The 20,774-nt window shown below is 40.1% G+C and overlaps 2 protein-coding genes and 1 pseudogene across 2 annotated transcripts; 1 reads left to right on the top strand and 2 right to left on the bottom strand.

Annotated features, from left to right (window-relative positions):
• The first annotated feature begins 1,132 nt into the window (after positions 1-1,132).
• On the top strand, positions 1,133-6,189 carry LOC139984516 (uncharacterized). Its single transcript, XM_071998433.1, has 3 exons — positions 1,133-1,420; positions 3,378-3,532; positions 4,557-6,189. Exons 1-3 carry the CDS (start codon positions 1,263-1,265, stop codon positions 4,628-4,630), a joined length of 387 nt encoding a protein of 128 aa, XP_071854534.1. The 5' UTR covers positions 1,133-1,262; the 3' UTR covers positions 4,631-6,189.
• A 900-nt stretch (positions 6,190-7,089) lies between these two features.
• Positions 7,090-7,295, bottom strand: LOC139957855 (U2 spliceosomal RNA; annotated as a pseudogene).
• A 6,260-nt stretch (positions 7,296-13,555) lies between these two features.
• Positions 13,556-15,989, bottom strand: LOC139984535 (uncharacterized). The gene is made up of 3 exons (XM_071998466.1): positions 15,630-15,989; positions 15,079-15,245; positions 13,556-14,060 (listed from the first exon to the last, which is right to left on the bottom strand). The coding sequence occupies exons 1-3, from the start codon at positions 15,800-15,802 to the stop codon at positions 14,017-14,019; spliced, it is 384 nt and encodes a 127-aa protein (XP_071854567.1). The 5' UTR covers positions 15,803-15,989; the 3' UTR covers positions 13,556-14,016.
• Between the last annotated feature and the right edge of the window lie 4,785 nt (positions 15,990-20,774).

Raw genomic sequence — 20,774 nt, 5'->3', positions numbered from 1 at the left:
TCAAGATACTGCAGGTCTTAGTTGCTGGTTGACATGGTTTCAAATTTCCAACGATAGTTTGCGGTGGTAGTCAATGCATGGGATTATTAAGAATGAAATTAATCAATGGGAACTAATTTTTAGATTTTTTTTTTATTCATATTATTATATTCAATATTCATAACACGAACCTTCTGAAACAATAGTGATGGCAAGACGATTTTATCTCCGAGTACCCAACCGCCAGCTCTCTCCGTGCAAGGCGGTACACCCTTCATTTGACCCCTGTGTTCAGATTCTGGAGATGATAAAGACAACCAACATCGTTAGGTCTATATATGTGATAGAGAAATTTCATGTGAAACAAATTCCCCAAATAGCTATAGAAAAAAACCTTAGTCAATTTGGGAGACAACGCAGATTTAATGTCCCCCCCCCCCTACACACACACACACACACAAGGCTGAGAGCTTGATCAAGTGTAATGAAGACGTCATTGAAGCATCTTTTTCTGCTGTTTTTTAAATTAAATTTTTTAAATTAATTTTTTGCAATGATTGAAACGTTTAGCATGATCTAAGGGTGACCATGGCGTCATTGTCATTGGGGGGGGGGGGGTGTGAAGGTTAACTTTTTACGAATAGTGGTGTTCATAAGTAACTTTAATGTTGCGCTATATGTTCACATTGCCTATATATGTCATGCTCTTGTAAACGTCTATCGCATTGTAAACGATACCTGGAACCCTTGGGGCTAAATACAGGAAGTGTGAAAATATTGACTCAAGCTCGAAATGCATTATGCTACTGACCTCGAGGGTGATGATAAGATGCCCATGAATAGATTATTACTTTCACCAGTGACTTTCTGTGCTAATAATGGATATTTGGAACTGATCAAGTTTCTCAATAATTTCTTTTCCGGGAAATTCCACTTGCCTACTTTCGGAATTTCCATTATTACTTTACCAGCAAAATATAGGATTTCATTTTCAATATTTAAGTTTAATAAAGAGTTTCGATTTTGGAAATTCTTACCTTTATTGACGTATCGAATGACTTCCTTGACGAAACATATTAAGAACGCTGAATGAAATTGAACTTTTCGACACTACGTAATGGTTGGTGTTGGGATCGTTTGGGATTTTCCGTTCCAGCAGCCTATATGAATGTCGAATCGGCAGACAGTAGGCTCATTCCATCTCCAGAGTTTCTGCTGCAGATACCAATTTAAAGTCAAGAAACCAAAGACTTCAGAGGAACATCTCAAGAGCAACGACGAAGATGGCAACTGGTATTATTCGCCTTAGTCTGTTTTTGATTATCACAGTTGTTGTTGTGGTGTATGGCTGTGATAATCGAGCCGGGCATTCTTCCAAGAAAGGCGTATTCCAAGGTGGAAATCACGTCCCCACTTTGGCTCCAAAGAAGAAGCCTAAACGGTAAGATTTTGACAAATTTATAATATTTCTTTGTAGTCCTGATATGTTAGATATCCGAAAAATCTGGCGTACTCATGCACAATGTCTAAGTGCGGCTGTACAGCGTTCATATGAATGTACTTAGTCGAATGTTATACACATTGGTTTCTTAGTAACGTCAGATATAATTCGGCTGCCCAGCCTCTACTTGCAATATGTGATATGTATCTTGATTGTAAATTATCGCACATAGTTAACTTGTTCTTAGTGACGTCAGATATAATACGGCTGCCCAGCCTCTACTTGCAATATGTGATAGGTATCTTGATTGTACATTATCACACATAGTTAACTTGTTCTTAGTGACGTCAGATATAATTCGGCTGTACAGCCTCTACGTGCACTATATGATCGGTATGCTTCATTTTCGCATCATCGAATGTGTCTACAAATGTTCTTGTAACGTCACGTTATGGCATCGTTATAGTAATAATACAATTGTATATAAAAATAAAGTTGTAAACAATGATCAAAATATTTGCGTGGTAAGCATATACTATGTCCTTTTACGCCTATAGAATTTAAAGATAAACCGGATAAGTTCATGGATTATTGACAAATTTGTTGGTAAACATACGAATTATGAAGGGAACAAATGCTAAATCTTAACTTAACCATGAAGACTGGGGTCAGTGACATACTCGAGAAAATTGATACGAAATATATTTTTGTGTTCATTTGCGATTAAATTTATAATGTGTACATTTCTTGAATTGCATTCGGAAGCGGTCAATGGCTCACGGTTAAAAATCGTTGCATGTTATTCGGGCTTAAACCGTGAGATACAAAAGGCGGATATTAAATTAATAGCAAGAAAAATCCAAAAGTAGACGGTTTGATATTAAGTTTAAAGCGTTATTATGCATTTCATTTTATAAACATGACTTACAATAACTATTCCGGCTCTATTGTGTAGTATAAATAATCACGCAAACACGACGAAATGCTTACTTTTGGCCCATTCGCAAAAACCAAGCAAATCCAAAAATATAAAATCTTTTAAGTCTAGCTTTGACAGGCGAGATCGATTTTGGTAAATAACGACGGTGGCGATTTGCGGTGTCGATGACGGTGGTGGTGTCAAGGGGCAGATGGTTAGGGGAGGTCAAGAACAATGTTAGGCTACAATGTATCGTTACCGTAAACGTAGCCTAGGAAACCGAATTGCACAATGAACGACTGCGCTAGTCAGGTTGTATCACCGTGGCAACGCTGTTTCGTGAGATACATGCCACAGTTTATGTTAAACTTCCTGATCATGTCACCACATTAGGATAATTATGTAGTCATGTAGATCACAAGTAAGACTTAAATCATCCCCCTACCCACCCCTCAAAAAAAAGAAGTTTATTGCTGTGGAATCATCATCATTCTTATAGGCCAATGTTTTTTCTGTTGAGGAGGGGAGGGGAGGGGGGTCGGGATTGTTGGCTTGCTCGGCCTTGGGCTTCGCAGGCAAAGGTTAAAAACCGGGTAGCAACCATGTATACCTATAGGGGACTTCAGTCGCCCAGAATAAAACCATGTGATGTATCCCTCCCCAAACCAATAACAAACAATACATTACTAAAAGAATAACTAGCCTATACAGCATGTAAATACGCTACAAACTAAAGAGTTGAAAAGTTGCAAAATATAGCACCCTCGATTTTACAAAAATGTTCCCTTACACCCTTTCTCCAATACGACATGATATTTGATCCCCAATTCCCCTTCCCCCCCTTACACCACCCAGCCTCAATAGAAAAATGCAAAAATGAAATGTCCAATATACGTACGATTTGCATGGGAATATGAATGCCTATGCCTTGGGGTAAATGGCCCACAGACTTAGAATATGATTTTGTTGCCTATAATCCCATAGATAAGGGATTTGAAGTTTCTCGCTAGCTAAATCTAACTTTTCCTTTATTCTCAGATCTGTGATGGAAGAACAAGTTATCTCTAAAGAAACATTTATCCTGCTAGACCACAACGAAGATGGTTTCATAGATGACTTGGAATGGTTGCGTTCGCCATACGGCAACAACATCCGGGGATTTATCAAACTGTTGGATGAACTTGATATTGATGGTAAGAACATTTAATAGATTTCGGATGAGGTCACGAAAATAACCATTAAAACTATCAAAAAATACCCGTCTAGTTCAAAGTATTGAAATCGAAATCATAGTATAGAGGGTAAGTGGTGAACGGTGTTTATATGTGGGGAGGGAGAGGGGGAGGGGAGGGGGAGGGGAGGGGAGGGGGACTGGCTATTAATTAAAAGACGGAAATGAAATAAATTTATAAAAACTACTCGAGATTAACATCAATAAACAAAACAGGTTGATTTGTTTTTGATAGAAGAAATTGTGTCATATTGTAATATTTAGACCACAGATAGTTGTATTGTACTAAATTGTAAAACTATCATAACCTATATTTAAAAATAGATATCCCCAGTTTGTCTAGTTCCGTAGATTTATTTTCTCTATATACACTTTTCTCAGTATTTCATTCAGTTCATGATGTAGTTTGAATAGCGCTGTCTTAAATTGAATGCAATTGTTACCTGAAAGAAATACAAACAAAGAGACTAAGTTAGAATTCTAAAGTTTCACGCATAGCTCGAACCTTCACCGACGTGCTTTCTAGTGCGCTCTCCCTTACACCGCCCCTCCCCTTTCCCCTCCCCTTCCCCATCCTCCCCCTCCCCATCCTCCCCTCCCCATCCTCCCCTCCTCCCTCCTCCCCCACCCTGCCTTCTGTGTTATACATGTTAATGTGTAACACTTTGTAAAACGGAGGGACATTGTGGCCCAATGGCGAAGTAAATAGACTTGAGATCTAAGAAATCAGTTTATGACCATACCATCATTACGTTGTGTCTGCAAGCAAGACACTTAAACTCCATTGCCCCTCTTCGTGTTAATGTGGAAATATACGAGGTAACTTGAAACTATAGTTGCGTGCCCTGGTTTCTGGCAGCACTCTTTATAGTACCCCAGGGTACACGCACATGTGGTGCTGTGTGGTGACCCTGGAGCGACTGTTTGACTTGTGCACACTTTGTTTGACTTGTGACTTGTGAAGTTTTCATGTTTTCCATTTTCAGGTGATAAACAGATATCTTTCAACGAATTTAAAATCGACAATTTCATCCCAGATCTGACGTCAAAAGAGTATTAACCAAATCACAAACTACCGAGGTCTGAGTCCTGGAAGAAATTTGGAGCTGAATGACACCGTCCATAAATCCTTCCCAAGCCAGATTTCAGCTTCCATATTACTCAATATAGCCTACTTTCTACTAATGTTCCCTCGTCGAGGAGTGGTGAAATCAACGTCTACCATCCGTGTACAAATTGCAAATTCTCGTAAGGGGAAGCCAATCCGCCGAACTAACACTATTACACAATGCATACACACCCATGGTGGGGATAAACTGTTCCCTTCACCACCCTCAGTTTCGTGAATTCACAGGATGAGTGAGTGATTACCTAACAACAGCGGTCAGATGTCTCGGCGTACGAGGACCGTAAATGACCCGAGACTTGTGCAACCGGGGGAAAGGAAGGTCCGATAGTAATGAATTAATCTCAGTTCTGTTTAATATTTCCGTACAACAGATGAGAAATGTATCCAAAATGTATATTCAGCATAATTGTGCATGTAAGACAAGCAGTTGAGATACGCACATGGCCTACTATACACACCTTGTAGTGATTAGTGGTTATGATGCTGGGAGCTATGCATATTCATAAGTGGATGTCTCAACTTGTTATCTTGTGCATGATTGATTTTTTTTTGGCCAGAATTACATAAACACATCTCCATACAAAAATATCTCCTGTCCATTAAATTCCGTAACTGCAGTAACTCTGAGAAAACAGTATCCATTTGTTATAAATGATGGTATAAGGCAAGCCGAACGCTCTGAGTTACCATGGAAGGATTAGTTCAGGTGTCACAAATGGTTATCTTATATGAAAGAGGACCATAAAAGAAACCCAATAGTGAAGAAATTATTCAAATATCCTTTTCCGTTTAGGAGATATTCAAGTTTAAAGTTCTATCTGATTGCGTAGAAACTGCTGAAATCAGACTAGCTGTGACGTCATATCCTCACATTCCTGAAAAGTCTTTGTTATTTGATTAAAATATTTTGTAAGATTTTATGACTTACAACCAAAAGATACGTCAGGAGATCTCATGTGTGTCAAGGGAAGTATTTGAGATTTAACATCTGAAGAATGTTTGATTATATTTTTTTAGATTTGTTAAAAAAAATGTGATTATATTTTAATGAAATATATTGACACATGTTAAGGAAGTGAGGATGTGACATCACACCCTCACAGTTAGTCTTTCTACACCAGTCATTTGCAAAGAAATTTTGAAATCTTCAAAGTGTGATATCTCCTTAACAGAGAATGCTATCATGGTAGTTTCTTCACTATTCTGTTTATCTTTTTCAGCTCTTTCATACAAGATAGACATGTCAGACACTTGAAGCAATCCTTTAAATGTATCACGTGACTGAGCATGCTACGCTGGTTGGTTGGTTCGAGAATGTGTAGTGTGACAGCCATTGTGGCACAATTTGTTTACGAAAGACAAGACCACAATGTATGTTAAATCGTTGAGCTGTAGTTTCTTTATTATTTGTGTTGACATTTTCATAGGTTGGATATTTGCATCTGTAATTATGTAAATAAATCAAAATATATCAACTATTTGAACGTGAATTTAAAATGCCTTGTTGTTTATTCAATATATTATGGTGTGTTCATTTCACCCAGCGTTAGTGAAAGTCTAAATTACTTATGGTACCATCACGTGACCAGCATGATTCTTGATACAAATCAGGAATGATTACAACGAACAAAGAGATATAGTAATCACTTGAAGTGCTTAAATATAGTTTTAAGTTAAACTTACTCTCGACAACTATGTTCTAAATGATCCTCCGACGACCCAGTCGCCCCTCTGACTATTTCAATTAACGAACTCAACTCTCCAGTAAATGGCTTAGACGTGTGAGCTGTATATGGTCAAAATATAATGGCTTCGCAACTGGTTGCCGGACAACTACACCCCAAACAAATACCCCCGGGCATATACCCCCCGGACTTATGACCCCCGGGACAAGTACCCCCTGACAATCACCCTCGGACAAAAACCCCGAGGACGAATACCTCCGAGGACAACTACCCCCGGGACAACTACCCCCCGGACATACACCCCCGAGGACAAATACCCCCGAGGATAAGTACCCCCCCCAGACAATAACCCCCCGGACAAATACCCCTTGACATTTGCCCCCGAGGATAATTACCCACCACCCCAGGCAATTACCTCCGGGAAAACTTTACCCGCGCAAATACACCGGCACAGATACCGATCACCAGGTTACTACCCGAACTCAACCAGAATACGCCCGGTCCCCCTCCCCCCCCCCCCGAGCCCGTGAACCAAGCGGACCTTTAGCTGGTGAACTCCGTGGTACGAATATATATATGTCCATATGTGACATGACTACGGCCTCATTACTATTCATAAGGGGCGGGGCTTAAACACTATTTTAATAAAAATTAACTTTTAATGAGGCAAACTCAGAATTGGTAAGTGGGATCATTCTAAGACTTAGTAGGTAGATTCCACATAGTGAATTGATGAATCCTATTTCTTTTGTTGAATCTCATCCATATTAATAAGTAGGCGGGGCTTAGAGTGAATTCCTTCAAATATAAATATATGTGTTAACAGTAATATTGGTAAGAGACCTGTATCACTATTCCCCTGAAAAGAACAGATACTACACATGATCTTAGCCAAAAGGCCGGCAAGCGTGGTTTTGCGCCTTCTTATGTTTGCTTGCGTATGAATATAACAGTAAAGTTCGAATACTTCAATTACAGTAACACACGCTCGGTTAGTCTTGTTAAGACCCTACTATGTACAGCCTAGTGTACCTTTCTTTTTCACAAAGCTATTTTCCCGTATCTATTTGCTGTACTGCCCAGAGAACGCCGGCGGCAACGCTTTAGATTGATACTAGGGTCTTGCACATTTCTCCCAAGCTATTTTATGTTTTCCTTTGATTTTGGCAGATTTGCTTCGGAAAAGCGAAGAAGCCAATCAGGTTTGCCAATTGGGCCCACTTCCCCAAAATGTTTATGCAATTCCTGCCTCCCGCATTGAACAATCACTTGGCCTTAAAGTAGCATATGCCTATTAAATGCCCCATTGACTTACAAACTAAATTACAAAAGTATTGTGGTCTCTAAGTCTAGATAGAAGTTCTTACTAGCTAAACGCTACCCATCACCGGATAGCTGACAAGTAGTTGGCCTTTCATGGCACCATCATATTTTTGTATCACGACCGCGCAGAGTTTTTGCTATCAGAGCCTGAAGTTTCTCCACTCGAAAACAAACCTCTTCACTCAGTAGGAAACAATTTTCCTACGCTGTTCCTGGGAGGCCTAAAGGGGTCTAAAATTGCCTCAATTGACCCATTTTTTCACCACATGTACTTCCATTCATGTTCTTTAACATGCAAGCCACAAAAAAAACTAGATCATGATTGATAACAGGTCAAAAAAGATGTTCTCCTGCTGCTTTTTGGCACTTTTCCTGAAATAGGAGAACAATCGGGCGGATGGATATAGACTCTAAAAGGAGTATGCCACCTTAGATTGGATTGTTCACTGCGAGACGGTCGCCAATTGCACGCTGTGTGTCAGTGTTGTGCGGACGGGATTCTTTACGCTCAGAAGTTTAGCCCACCGTTGTTTAAGTGAAACGGTCCCACAAAAAATAAACAGAATATTTGTAAGAATCAGGCAACATCCGATTGGCTTGTAACTATACAATGGACATAAACCACTTAATAATAAGGGTTGATTGTTGTAACAGTTTCTACGGATTTTCCAGGTAATCTATAAATAGCCGCGACTTATAGGGCAGTCAAATAAGTAACAGGAGTTGGATAGGCCTTGCCCAATTACTTTTTAGTAAGAAAGTTTTGGTTGCAAAATATACTCGGCAGTTTACAATTGTTACTCAAACCACATTTTCATAAGTAATTCGTTATTGTAGTGTGCGTGCGCGCTTCAATATTGACATTAATGGTCAAGTGAGATACCTACTTGACAGGACGTTGATACTTAAAGTTTCATATAGCCTCTGTACATTTGCAGTTTCAGAGGCTAGCTACGTAGCCAGCTTATTCTGAGCCTGTCTCGACGCTCACAAGCTCCCTCCCTTTGTAAGTACCTATGTGACTGTACTCCCTGGTGTGCTGTCCGCCCAAGAAAATAACATATATGAACAATCGAAAAGTTATAGTTCTAGTTCAATGAGTTCACACTATTAAGCTTTTAAGGCGTAGAGTTGCACACTTGCACGTTACGAAACTTTATCATAGATCACTAAAACACATGACTGGGGAAAACCATCGCATGTGTTGGTTTGAAGAATTCATTTTAGTAGTTGATATACGAAGTTGATATCAATATGCAGCCTTGCCAGGCGCGTAGCCAGGGGGGGGGGCGAAGGGGGCAGCCGCCCCCCCCTTGAGCATATTTTTTAATTTTTTTTTAAAGTTTTTATGATATCGCTAGTAATTTCAAAAAAGAAAATGCTAAGATGCAACTTACAAGGCCTGGGAAGTGCCATTTCCGGCGATCTGGGAGGCATTTTCAGCCAAAATTTTCTTGTACGCTTCGCGCCAATTATGGTGGCGCTACGCTTAGATAGTTTGCAATGCCGAATCTACGGCTCTGATAATTTGCCTGCATTTTCGCCCCTCCCTTGGCAAATTCCTGGCTACGCGCCTGAGCCTTGCCGTATAAATAAGTTCGCAGGTTAATTTACCAAAACGAACAGTTGTTTACAGTCTTACCGTTACGTGACTTAAGGCCTGGCATAGCCTATATACGTAGTAACATTGGGCCTATGTTATAGTATAGGCCGAGTTGGGTTTTAACACGTAATGAACGGGTACCTATATGGCCTGACGGAACCGCGGAGATGGGTAGCCGGTTCCGAGTTTGAGACAGGTCCCATCACTAAGTTTAACTCCTCTAGCCAACTATATTATTAATTCACACTAAATATATATATAGTGCAAATGGTGCAATGAGCTTTCCAAATTAGTGACTCGCGACAATCAGTCATAAATGAACATCTAACTTTGCCTGTGGAGACTGATGTTGACTGTGCTCAAAAAACGTCACCATATTTAATATCCCTCTAACACTTACGACCACAGGAACTGCATATATGCTGCCATCTACTATCGAAAGTTTCAACTTTCGGATGAATTATAAAGTACTTTATAACAATGGATCATTATTACCCTGTATGACTGACACAGCTTCCTGAACAATATCAACATCCGCCCTAAACGACGTCACATCAGTGGGAATCTGATACCCATATAACATAATTACTGGGCTTCGGTGTACTTACCTGCAAGTTCAATTATGTCTAGTTTCTCTTTATAATTCCATCACCATAGCGTTACTTTTCTCTACGCCGTTAGCCTTCCCTTTTATTGGAGGTTATATTCTATTTTGTAATTGTGCATTACAATTATAATCGACCCTCTTTGTTTAAACAGCCTCCTGCGGGATGCAAGGGGTGAGACCCCCCCCCCCCGCAGTCAAATGTCTTGCCCCCCCTACCTTTGCTCCTATGACATTGATGAGCAAAAAATCGTTGACGAAAATGATAAACTACATTTGAAGGCTCAGTTAAACAAGTTTGCAGTTGATGTTAACCCGTAATTGACGGGAATTCTCAAATGAATACAAGCCAATTGCTATATGTAATATATGTATGTCACAGGACTTCATATTTGCATTTCAACTCTTGCATTGATAATATAAATATGAGAAGGCACTATTCAGTAAGTCATATTTTCTTCGGTCCCCCTTAATATTTCAAAGGGCTTCCTCACCCCAGCCCTCCCTGGCTGTATCCCATCACCGCCTTCCTGTCAGGCCTGCACTCGAATGACGTACACCCTTCCCGGGAGGTACAAATGGAGAATCAGAGTTTGTATCAAACCTGTGGTGTATATGGAGGAACGGAGATTTGAGTACAAGCAATTGTGATATTTTTCCCGCAAGCATTTCCATTGTTGATAGACACGTAAACTACTTATTAAGTGTTGTTAATTGTTAATAAGAAATACCTGGCCTGAGGTATTCGGCCTGAAGTGACTAATGGGTAAGTGTTTGGGGCGGGGCAGGGGGAGGGACGGGGTTGTAAGACAAAAACCAATAGCGAAGGACGGGCAAAGGAAATGGGAGGAGATTGGCAATGTATGCGATTGCTGGTTAAAATGTGAGGGATTATTTCACGAGGGGTGTTCCTGGGGTTGAGTGGGGGAGTAAGGTGGAGGGGGGGGGGTGAAGTTGGTATAGTCGGCTCGGTATTGAAGGGTGATGTGGATGGAGTTTAATTTTTTATTTAAATGAGAGAATAGTTGGAAAAGGAATGAAGATTACACAGAAGATGGTTAGGAGACTGAATCTCCACGGGAGGAGAGTAAGTTCTCAAGGGAAGGAATGGGGCGGGGGGGGGGGGAGGGGGTATGGTGAGAAGGTGTTCTATGTCGTCAGACTACAACACTATGCTGGGAATAACTTCTAAGAAGATGCTGGAAACTTCTCGAGGCACACAGTGCTGCTAGTTTTAGAATTATGCAAGAAATATCCAGAACAAAGCTGAACTGGTACAGATGCTTGCATCTTCACGCAAGCCAGAAGGAATTTGGATCACCTCCATGCAGAAGATCGTAACGTTGCCGTTCCTGCCTTTAGTAGCCTATATACTTTATTTGTATTGTCACTAGTATATCGGACATATAGCCTCGTGTTATTGTTACTTAACCTAAGCATGATTGCTATACTGCTGTTCAGCATCAATAGACTCAACCGTAGCCGATTCGTATATATATATTCAGCGACCGGTTGGACACGCTGATTGTGGTTCGCCAGCATCGGTGAAACAGAAGTTAGCAGTCGTCGCAAGGATCTCAAGTCTTCGCAAGGCGTTGTCAGAAGTTCTATAGCATCCCCTAACCTGGTACTTAGTAAGATGCTTTTAATGAACGTATCATGTATCTAAGCTTAAGTTAAGTGTCGAACTAATTAATTGAGTTTACCCTAACAATTAAAAATCGTACAGATTTGATGAAAGAAGGTAATTCCACGAGAATTATATTTGATCGAAACAATAAACGACCCTATTTTTCCATGGGTACGTAAGTTATTTGCATACTTTCTCTGTTGTCATTCCGTAACAAAGGGAGAGGGTGAGAGGGGGGGGGGGGGGGCATAGGGGAACTGGTAAACCTATTTATGAGCTATCATCTTAGTCTTCGGCAGTTGGTTTTTGCCCGCGGCTGCTCTCTCCATATCCACTGGGCCACGGGACAAAAGATAGTTCAAAACAATAAGCAGTGAAAAGCAGTGAGAGTAGGGACTCTATCATCAGATTGTATGCATGGAGACACACAGATAAAAGAAATAGAACATTATTTTTTAAGCTTGAAACGGTATGTTAGTGCTATTCACAGCAGAAACGCTTAGTTAGGTGCAGAAAATAAGACCCTTAGCGACCTGCCATAAAAAATAACTTGTATATCATAAGGAAATAGAGTATAGTCTTTAAACTTGAAACAGTATATTAGTGCTATTCACATCAGAAACGCTTAGTTAGGTGCAGACCAAGCCCCGCCCCGCCCCCCCCCCCCCCCCGCGGCCTGCCAAAAAAAATAACTTGTATATCCTCAGTTATATAATAGTACATGACATTACAAATATGCATCCTCAGCGGTGGCTACTAGCCTAGCCTATAGCCTAGCCTAGTACTTGCCTAGTTCTTGCATTCTGGACTGCTTTCCTTGAATAGTCTTAACTGTCAACATCTTCATCACCAGTATAGCCAACAATAAGGAAAATATATAGCATAATAAACTTAGTAGCTATACAAAAGAAGTGGATGCATAATAAATCCCTTGAAACATGCAGCCACAACCGATACTAATACCTCAATGAAATAGATTCAAGAAATTCTTTCTTTATAAGCTTAAGCTTAGGAATGCTGATTATTTCCCTTAAATTACCTGAACAATCCTCCCAAATTTAACGACATATCATTACACATTTCATGAAGAGGTTAACGGACACATTGGACATTGAATTATCTGTCATGTTTCTGAGACTCAGTTTTCCCTGGTCAAGTTCTTTTTAACAAAGATACTGCAATAGAATCGAAACATTCCTCTCAACTGAAACATAAACAAACCAGTTTTCAGTAAATGTTTTATTTTCTTAAATTAGTTCCTTAACAAGTAGACTTTTGTTCTATCTTTCGTTCGTTTCTTTATTGCTATCTGTTTCCTTGTATCTATTTTATTCTTGTACCAAATGTCTAACAACTTTAAAGTATCTACAATTTAATTTAACGAATAATTAAAATAATATTGGAGGAAAAAATAGATAAACTACTGTTTTGTTTCACCTCACTAAAACGTTACATAACAAGTAATCAACAAATCGTGTAAAGTAACTAATCAGCCGCATGGTATTTATAGTCACAACAACCTTAAATCAAATTGATGAAGGCTCTTGCCTTTCAAAACAAAGAAATTACATTATCTTCGTATATCAAGTGGGCGGAGCTTAGCAGAATTTACGTACAGCAATCGGGACTAAGCTTAATGTATTGTAATTACCTGTTGCAGCATATTAATAACTTATTGCACCACGTGCGCGATTTCATAGGATATTATAAATGTAAAGAACTCGATAGAAGTAATGAAGCCTATTGCAAATACAATCCACTTTGTGAACTGTTTCACGATGGTTTTTACTCTCAAGTTATTTATCTCGATAAATATCAGGAATGTACTTTTTCTTAGCCTTCACATTCGAAAGCCAAACAAAGTTATTCAGAGGTATACATGTTCATGTTATCGTGGAATCTATGGATTTTGTTTAGTAACTTTCAAGCCTTCTATACAGGCATCCAACGTTGATAACTGTCTGCTGTTCCTTAGAGTTTGCTCACTCCCTATGTATGACATCCTGCAAATGCAGGAGGTGGGAGGCAGTCGGCAGAATGCAGCTCTGTATTCGTTTTGGTCCACAAGGCTGTCGGGGATAAGGTACATCCATCCAGAGAGCGTCTGCAAAGTTCCTTGAAAACTACGCTATGGCGGGCCGTTTGAGAGTATCAATATATAACAATTTACATGCCAATTTCAATAGACATCTACCGGTTTAGTTTGACATATACCGATTAAAATGGACATATACCGATTTAAATCGATTGATGTCCATTTAAATCGGTATAAGCAACTTAGAAAATGCCCAAATTGAAATAAATCGGTATATGTCAATTTAAACTGGCACAGGTCGATTTAAATGAACACATAGCGACTTAAATTGGTTCATGGTTATTAGTACTGATCTGGTATTAATGGCTCCCATACCCCTGTGTGTGCGTTTCAACCAGCTTGATGCTCTGCTGTATTAGAGGTCAATGCTGTTGACGTCATTTCCGGATTAAAGTTCCTTTCAAAGATCCCCAATTGTCACCTGTATGAAAAGAAGAGGGGTGGAGGGTGAAGAAACAATAACAAAACATATTAATAAGATCAGATTTCATACAGGAGTAAATTAACCTTTTCAGATTATGGATGGATTTAGGAGCAAGGATTGGGTTGAATGTGACGATGGCGGAGGGTTTGAAGACCACCAGGAAACGTGTAAATGGGTATTGGTAGGGGTTCAGTGAAAGGGTGATGATGTGAGAATGTTAGTGTGGGCCGGATGTGGAGGGAGAGGTGAGGGTGAGGGTGAGGGTGAGGGTGAGGGTGAGGGAGAGGGAGAGGGTGAGGGTGAGGGTGAGGGTGGGGGTGAGGGTGAGGGTGAGGGTGAGGGTGGGGGTGAGGGTGAGGGTGAGGGTGAGGGTAAGGGTGAGGGTAAGGGTAAGGGTGAGGGAGAGGGTGAGGGTGAGGGTGAGGGTGAGGGTGTGGCTGAGGGTGCGTGTGAGGATGAGGGTGAGGGTGAGGGTGATGGTTAAGGTGAGGGTGAAGGTGAGGGTGAGGGTGACGGTGAGGAAGAGGGTGAGGGTGAGGGTGAAGGTGAAGGTGAGGGTGAGGGTGAGGGTGAGGGTGAGGGTTAAGGTGAGGGTGAGGATGAGGGTGAGGATGAGGGTGAGGGTGAAGGTGAGGGGAGGGTGAGGGTGAGGGTGAGGGTGAGGGTGAGGGTGAGGGAGAATGGGAGGGGGTATATATGGGATCGATTTCTCTTGTTGAGACAGATATTTACTCTGATAAGAGGAATCAATGACAAAAACAGACCATATTCATTTCTTCATTTTAAGTACTCCTATTACGGATATATTCAGCCCTATGATTGAATAACACGAACGTAATTTATATAAGTGATCCTTTGTACTAACCTTTAATTTCAGTCCATCTTTTGAGATTGTATGGAATAGACTTGTACTTACCATCAATATCAGATTGAATAGCTTTAATAGATTGAATAGATTGAATAGATTGAACAGATTGAACAGATTGAATAGAACGTTTTGTAAACTTGTACTTACCATCAATATCAGATTCAGCCAACATTTTGGATAAGTCTTGAATTTCTTCGCTGGTGTAAGGCGCCACATGTACGTCTTTCTCATTCAAAACTCCATTGATGTTGTTGTGTAGTTTGGCTAAAATGTTATCTGCAAAGCTGGACTCAAGGGATTCTTCCACGATAGATCTGAAAATAAGGGACGTATTGTTATGGAAAGCAGATAACGAACTACGTTTCTCAGTAAAAACACAACAAGTGCATAGGCACGTACGCACACATAGATAGATGGATAGATGGATAAGAAAACAAAATAGATAGATGGATAGACAAATAGATAGATATATAGATAGATAGACAGACAGACAGACAGACAGACAGACGGACAGACAGACAGACAGACAGACGGACAGACGGACGTACGGACGGATGGACGGATGGACGGGTGGATGGACGGATGGATGGATGGATGGATCGATGGATGGATGGATCGATAGATAGATAGATAGATAGATAGATAGATAGATAGACAGATGGACAGATGGATAGATAAATTAAGAAAATGTCCCTTACCTTCCCTTTCTGCGATTTTTATTCCTCCGTGCGTTAGTTTTTATACAATTTGCTGTATATTTGCCCTGTCTGCTCTTGCAATGGTGTTTACTTCTACTAGGTCTTGCCTGTACTAAGCAAGTTATCACCACCATTGACACGAAGATAAGAAGCGCAAGTCTTATTCTATCCATATTCGATGTTGAGTCTTCTTGAATATTCTCCTGGACAGTTGGAAGTTGAGAGGCTTATTGAAGCTAGAATGAATGAACCTAATATGGACCAGGTATTTATAAGGACAGCAGCGGCATACATAACGGTATAATTTAATCTTTCTCAACACGACCTAAAGTAAGACGATGACGTGGCCCTCATAATTCACAACATGCAAAAAAATCCCTCATATAGCAATAGGAAATATATGTATATCTTGAGAATGGTATAAGTGTGTTTATAAGATATCACCCAGGAAATCCATAATAGCCTTATAGACATATTCAAATAAAATATGTTTATATTTATGAGCATAATGAACGACAGTGACATCCTGTAATTAGTCCTAGACTTGCCGTGGATGACGTGACCGTATTCTTACTATTCCTATAAGTTGTCCTCCAATTGAGGGCATCCTTTTGTGATAAAAATTGTAGCTTTTGGCAAGATTTGGTCTTTCCCAGTACACTCCAGATTTCCCTTGAATATACTGACAATTCATTCAAAGAGTATACTGGTACATTTGTTCATCTTAGCCCAGTCGAAGATCTAAACTCTCATCACCATTAGGTAAAATATGAGAAATTAAATACGGTACCATAGATGCTGCTGCATCGCATGGTAGCTTAAAGATCTACTTATTGGCTACAATTATAGCACACTATAGCTAGGTAACTTTTGTGATAACGAAATCGACCTGCCACTGCCATAAATCCACCTCAGGCTCTAAGATTAGCCTGCATAGCTTTTTAACACCATTAGGCACTTGGTGTAAACACTGTGTGGAAATATGTTGATGTCTACAATGTAGTTAATCATAAAGCGTTCACACGAAGTCCCTCATACAAGAAAAAATATGTGGCAGGCGTTGCAGACTAATTGGTTAAAAGAGGTCATTTTTCGACCAAGGCAGGTCGATTACGTAATCTCAAGACACTTTTCCATGATAGCGTGCTATAGTTGGGGTCTATACAGCAGACCTTTAATTGGTATAAGTTGACATAATAATGAGCAAAAACATCGACTGAATACAATTTTGACTTTAGCCTTCTCCGTCTACACAAGCATTTTTCACACTCCTCTGACAAACCCAAATGTTTGGAAGGTTATAACAATTCAGTAAGAGGGTGTAAACATAGTAGATAAAATTGTTACAACTCTTCAGTGGCGGAGCTAGGGGTTTTGGTCAGGCAGGCGAGAATGGTCTGTAGGGGCGCTTTCGACACTCTCTGAGCGGAGCGCCACCATAGTTTGGCGCGGAGCGTACAGAATTTTTTTGAGTAAAGATACCCCCTAGATCGCCGGAAATGACCCTTTCCGGGCCTTGCTAATTTGCAGATAATGTGACAAATGTCAATAGGTAGATGGGAATTCAATAAAAAAAGTCAATAATCGCGAATAAGTAAAAAGTGGTAAAAAGCTGAAAAGGGCGCCAGCAGTCCATTTGAGTCCATCAGGGGGGGGGGGGGCATCCGCCCCCTGACTGTATGGACGCTCCGCCACTGCAACTCTTGCATAGTATTGGATCATACCCATCGATGGATAAAATCCCGCTGAATCTACAAATATGCCCTAAGTACTGTTCCGTCATGTCTCGAATCTCAAAGGGATTATGTATGGTGAAGACGGGAACGCAACGCCAGGCACACTCAGACAACAACGGATCTGCAAATGAGTACATTTAGGATATAGAACCCTGCAGGATTTATTCAACTATTAACACAGACAGCTTTACAAACTTCGCTGAGGCGGCCAAAGGTATCAAGGTGCAACAAGCCAAGTATGTAACTCTGATAACTTCAAGACAAAACTCACTCTAATTAGCTGGTCTTAATGGGATTTTTACATACGCGTATGTTGATACTTCCGAAAGATTTCCAGGTATAGGCTCTGCAAAAGCAATTCCACGGGAATGTCAGACGTCGCAACTCCGACACGCGACCACTTCCTTATATCATGTCATTGTTGGCTTTTCGGAAGAATCGCCAACGCGTCTAGCGCAATTAGAGAACTTTCCTGGAAACGAACCGGATAATGAATGTTGTACTCTTTGTTTTGACATTCACAGTAACGTTCCATTAATTTACAGTTTTACGTTTTGGATGATTTCAAGCGTAATCTGTGTGTTTTTTGTCTGTGAAGAACTGTCTCCAGCCTGCGTAAAATGCTCTAAAACAATTGGTCCATAACTGAATTGGAAGATAACTGGAGCATAGAAATATCAAAAGGAAGTCAACTGTATTAATATCATCCTTTATGAGTACATATATAGGTCAGGTATTTGATATAAATCTAGCTCAGAATAAACTGAACCACCTGCCAAATTTGTAAACTTATCTTGTGGATTAGGCAATAGATACACAGTGCAGACATATCCACCAATCGATCAATCGATCCGATAGTTCGACAAAACTTACCATCAAATAAATTTAACAACCACCGCATGACTTGACACGACGAAGATGTTTGTAAACGTACGAGTGCACAAGTTCATACCAAGATGAATGAAAAAGAGAAACAAGCTATTCTGCACCAATATATATAAATATATATATATACCAATATATATATACTAATATATATATGAATATATATATATATATATATATAAATATACCAATATATATATGAATATATATATATATATAGATATATATTCATATATTTCTCACCGATTGCAACTGCGAGCAACGAGATATATTTTCATACGACTGAGTTATCATGGGATATCATGATATTAGTTTTGCCTACCTATTTCATATGATTTCGTTAGGAAAATGCACCTTCTTTCAAGACCATCAAGTTACTTTTCAAGGCAATTTAGTTTTTCATACGATCAATTTGTATCCAAGTCCACAACGACCTTGGTAACACACACTATCAAATATCTTTCATATTGCCAAATTAGCAAAGTATTCACCACCAATTAAGTAATTTGCATACCATTGGATTTATATCCCTGCGATGAAGTAAGAAAAATCTATCGTCATGTTACTTTTGCAGTCCATGAACTACATTTAAGTAATGCAAAGTTATCGATGAAGAAACCATCAAGTTAGTTTGTATATACAGGGGCGTATCCAGGGGGGGCGCAACAGGCGCGCGCCCCCCCTATTGGCCGTCACCAAAAAAAAAAAAAGTTTAGCAAAAAAAAAAAAAAAATTGATGACGACCTTTATGTGAGATGTCGGTGATCGCTCAACCCCCCCCCCCCCCTTTTGTTTGCCAAAAAAAGGTTCTGGCGAAGTTCGGCGGCATAATAGTTTTAGAAACATAGATGGTAATTGTGTTTGTATTATCACTATAAACAATAAGTGACATGCCAGCCATACTAAATTGTGCATTTTGTGTCCATATTTACTGGAAATGTTGCTTATTATTAAGGTCGAAAAATGGATCACATATGGCCATGGGCGGCGATCCTGGGTGGAGGGGGGATATATCCCCCCATGAAAAGGGGTGGATGGGATGTAATGCACCATATCCCCCCCCCCCCACCAAATGCCAGGGATAAGAATATTTTCATGCCTACATTTATGCATCTTCGTTAATGTACGGCTCTTTTTTAGCTTCATTTCTCGCCTACCATAAACGCAGTGCGATATTTTCAAATAAAGCGTCTTTATAAAGCAAAAATAGTTGACTGTAGGCTTCATTGGCCCTATAACAACAACATGTATTATTGCGCCCACGGTATTGATATAGTACATATATGCACCCTCATAGTATTCATATAGGCCCTATAGTAGGCCTACACACGTACATGTTCCCTCGAACAGCTGAGAATCTCATGTAACCAGGGTAATGCTTAATACACGTTTCACCTGGATGCCCTAGCAATCGGTACCTAGGAATGTAACTATGTGTAATTGTGTATTGCATGTGTATAGGCCTATAATAGCCTGCATGAGGTCATTTTCTTCATCGAATAATATAAAAGAGCTCTCGAACATTCTAACGTTGCGCCTGAAGCAAGATTGACAGGGGCAATTTTCCCAAAATAACACCCGAAATTAAAAAAAAAAAGTATTTTGGATCCTGATTATGAGATATTTCGGACATGACATCCCTATTTTAAAGTTGGGTATATGCCGCTTGGAAACCTCGGGAAGTGCCGTTTCCGGCCATCTAGAGGGTTTGTTAATCCCAAAATGTTCTTGTACGCTTCGCGCCAACTCATGGTGGCGCTACGCTTAGATAGTCAACAAGGTCATATCCCCCCCCCCCCCCCATTCGGAAGAACGGATCGCCGCCCATGCATATGACACCATTTTGCATTTCAGCCCTTCTTCGAAAGCAAAAATTGTACACCCCTCCCCTTAGACCCATCCCCCAGGACGGCGATCATTCATGCCTGGCGCCCCCCCTATTGGAAAATCCTGGATACGCCCCTGTATATACCATCAAATATAAAGTCAAACCATCAGGTTGTCAATTTACAACACCAAGTTACATTTTCATACCATCAAATATACCAACATAAAATGATACAAACGGCGCCCCATATGTAGAACAAAGGCATCCTGTTCTATGTATTACAATTGACATATAAAATATAACCAAATATACCATTTTAATCTAAAAATGTGATATCGTTTTTTAACCTCCATTATATTCTGCTGTAATTCAAAGCATGTGTCCTTTGTAAACTATCGTAATCAGATACATATTGGATTTGTCAGAGAAATTCTCATTGAATCACTTTAGTTGTTTGTATTCTAAAGCACCTCCATGCTTTATAGACAGGGAGCCCAGAAGATGTATTTACTTAGTTGCTCAGACCAAGGTAGACGAGGATAAATCTAACTCAGAAGCACTAGTCACATCCAGTAGAACACTAAAACACAGACTATAGCATCTGTTTTATGTACGGGTCCACGACAGCAATCGTGTACAGATCAACGCTACCCGTACAGTAGTAGGCCTATCTACAGTGTAGGTTTACGTACAGAC

This window comes from Apostichopus japonicus, chromosome 17 (genome assembly GCF_037975245.1).
Source record: "Apostichopus japonicus isolate 1M-3 chromosome 17, ASM3797524v1, whole genome shotgun sequence".
Classification (NCBI taxonomy): Eukaryota; Metazoa; Echinodermata; class Holothuroidea; order Aspidochirotida; family Stichopodidae; genus Apostichopus; species Apostichopus japonicus.
Note: the sequence above shows the minus strand (reverse complement) of the source record. Positions and strands in the feature narration are given on the sequence as shown.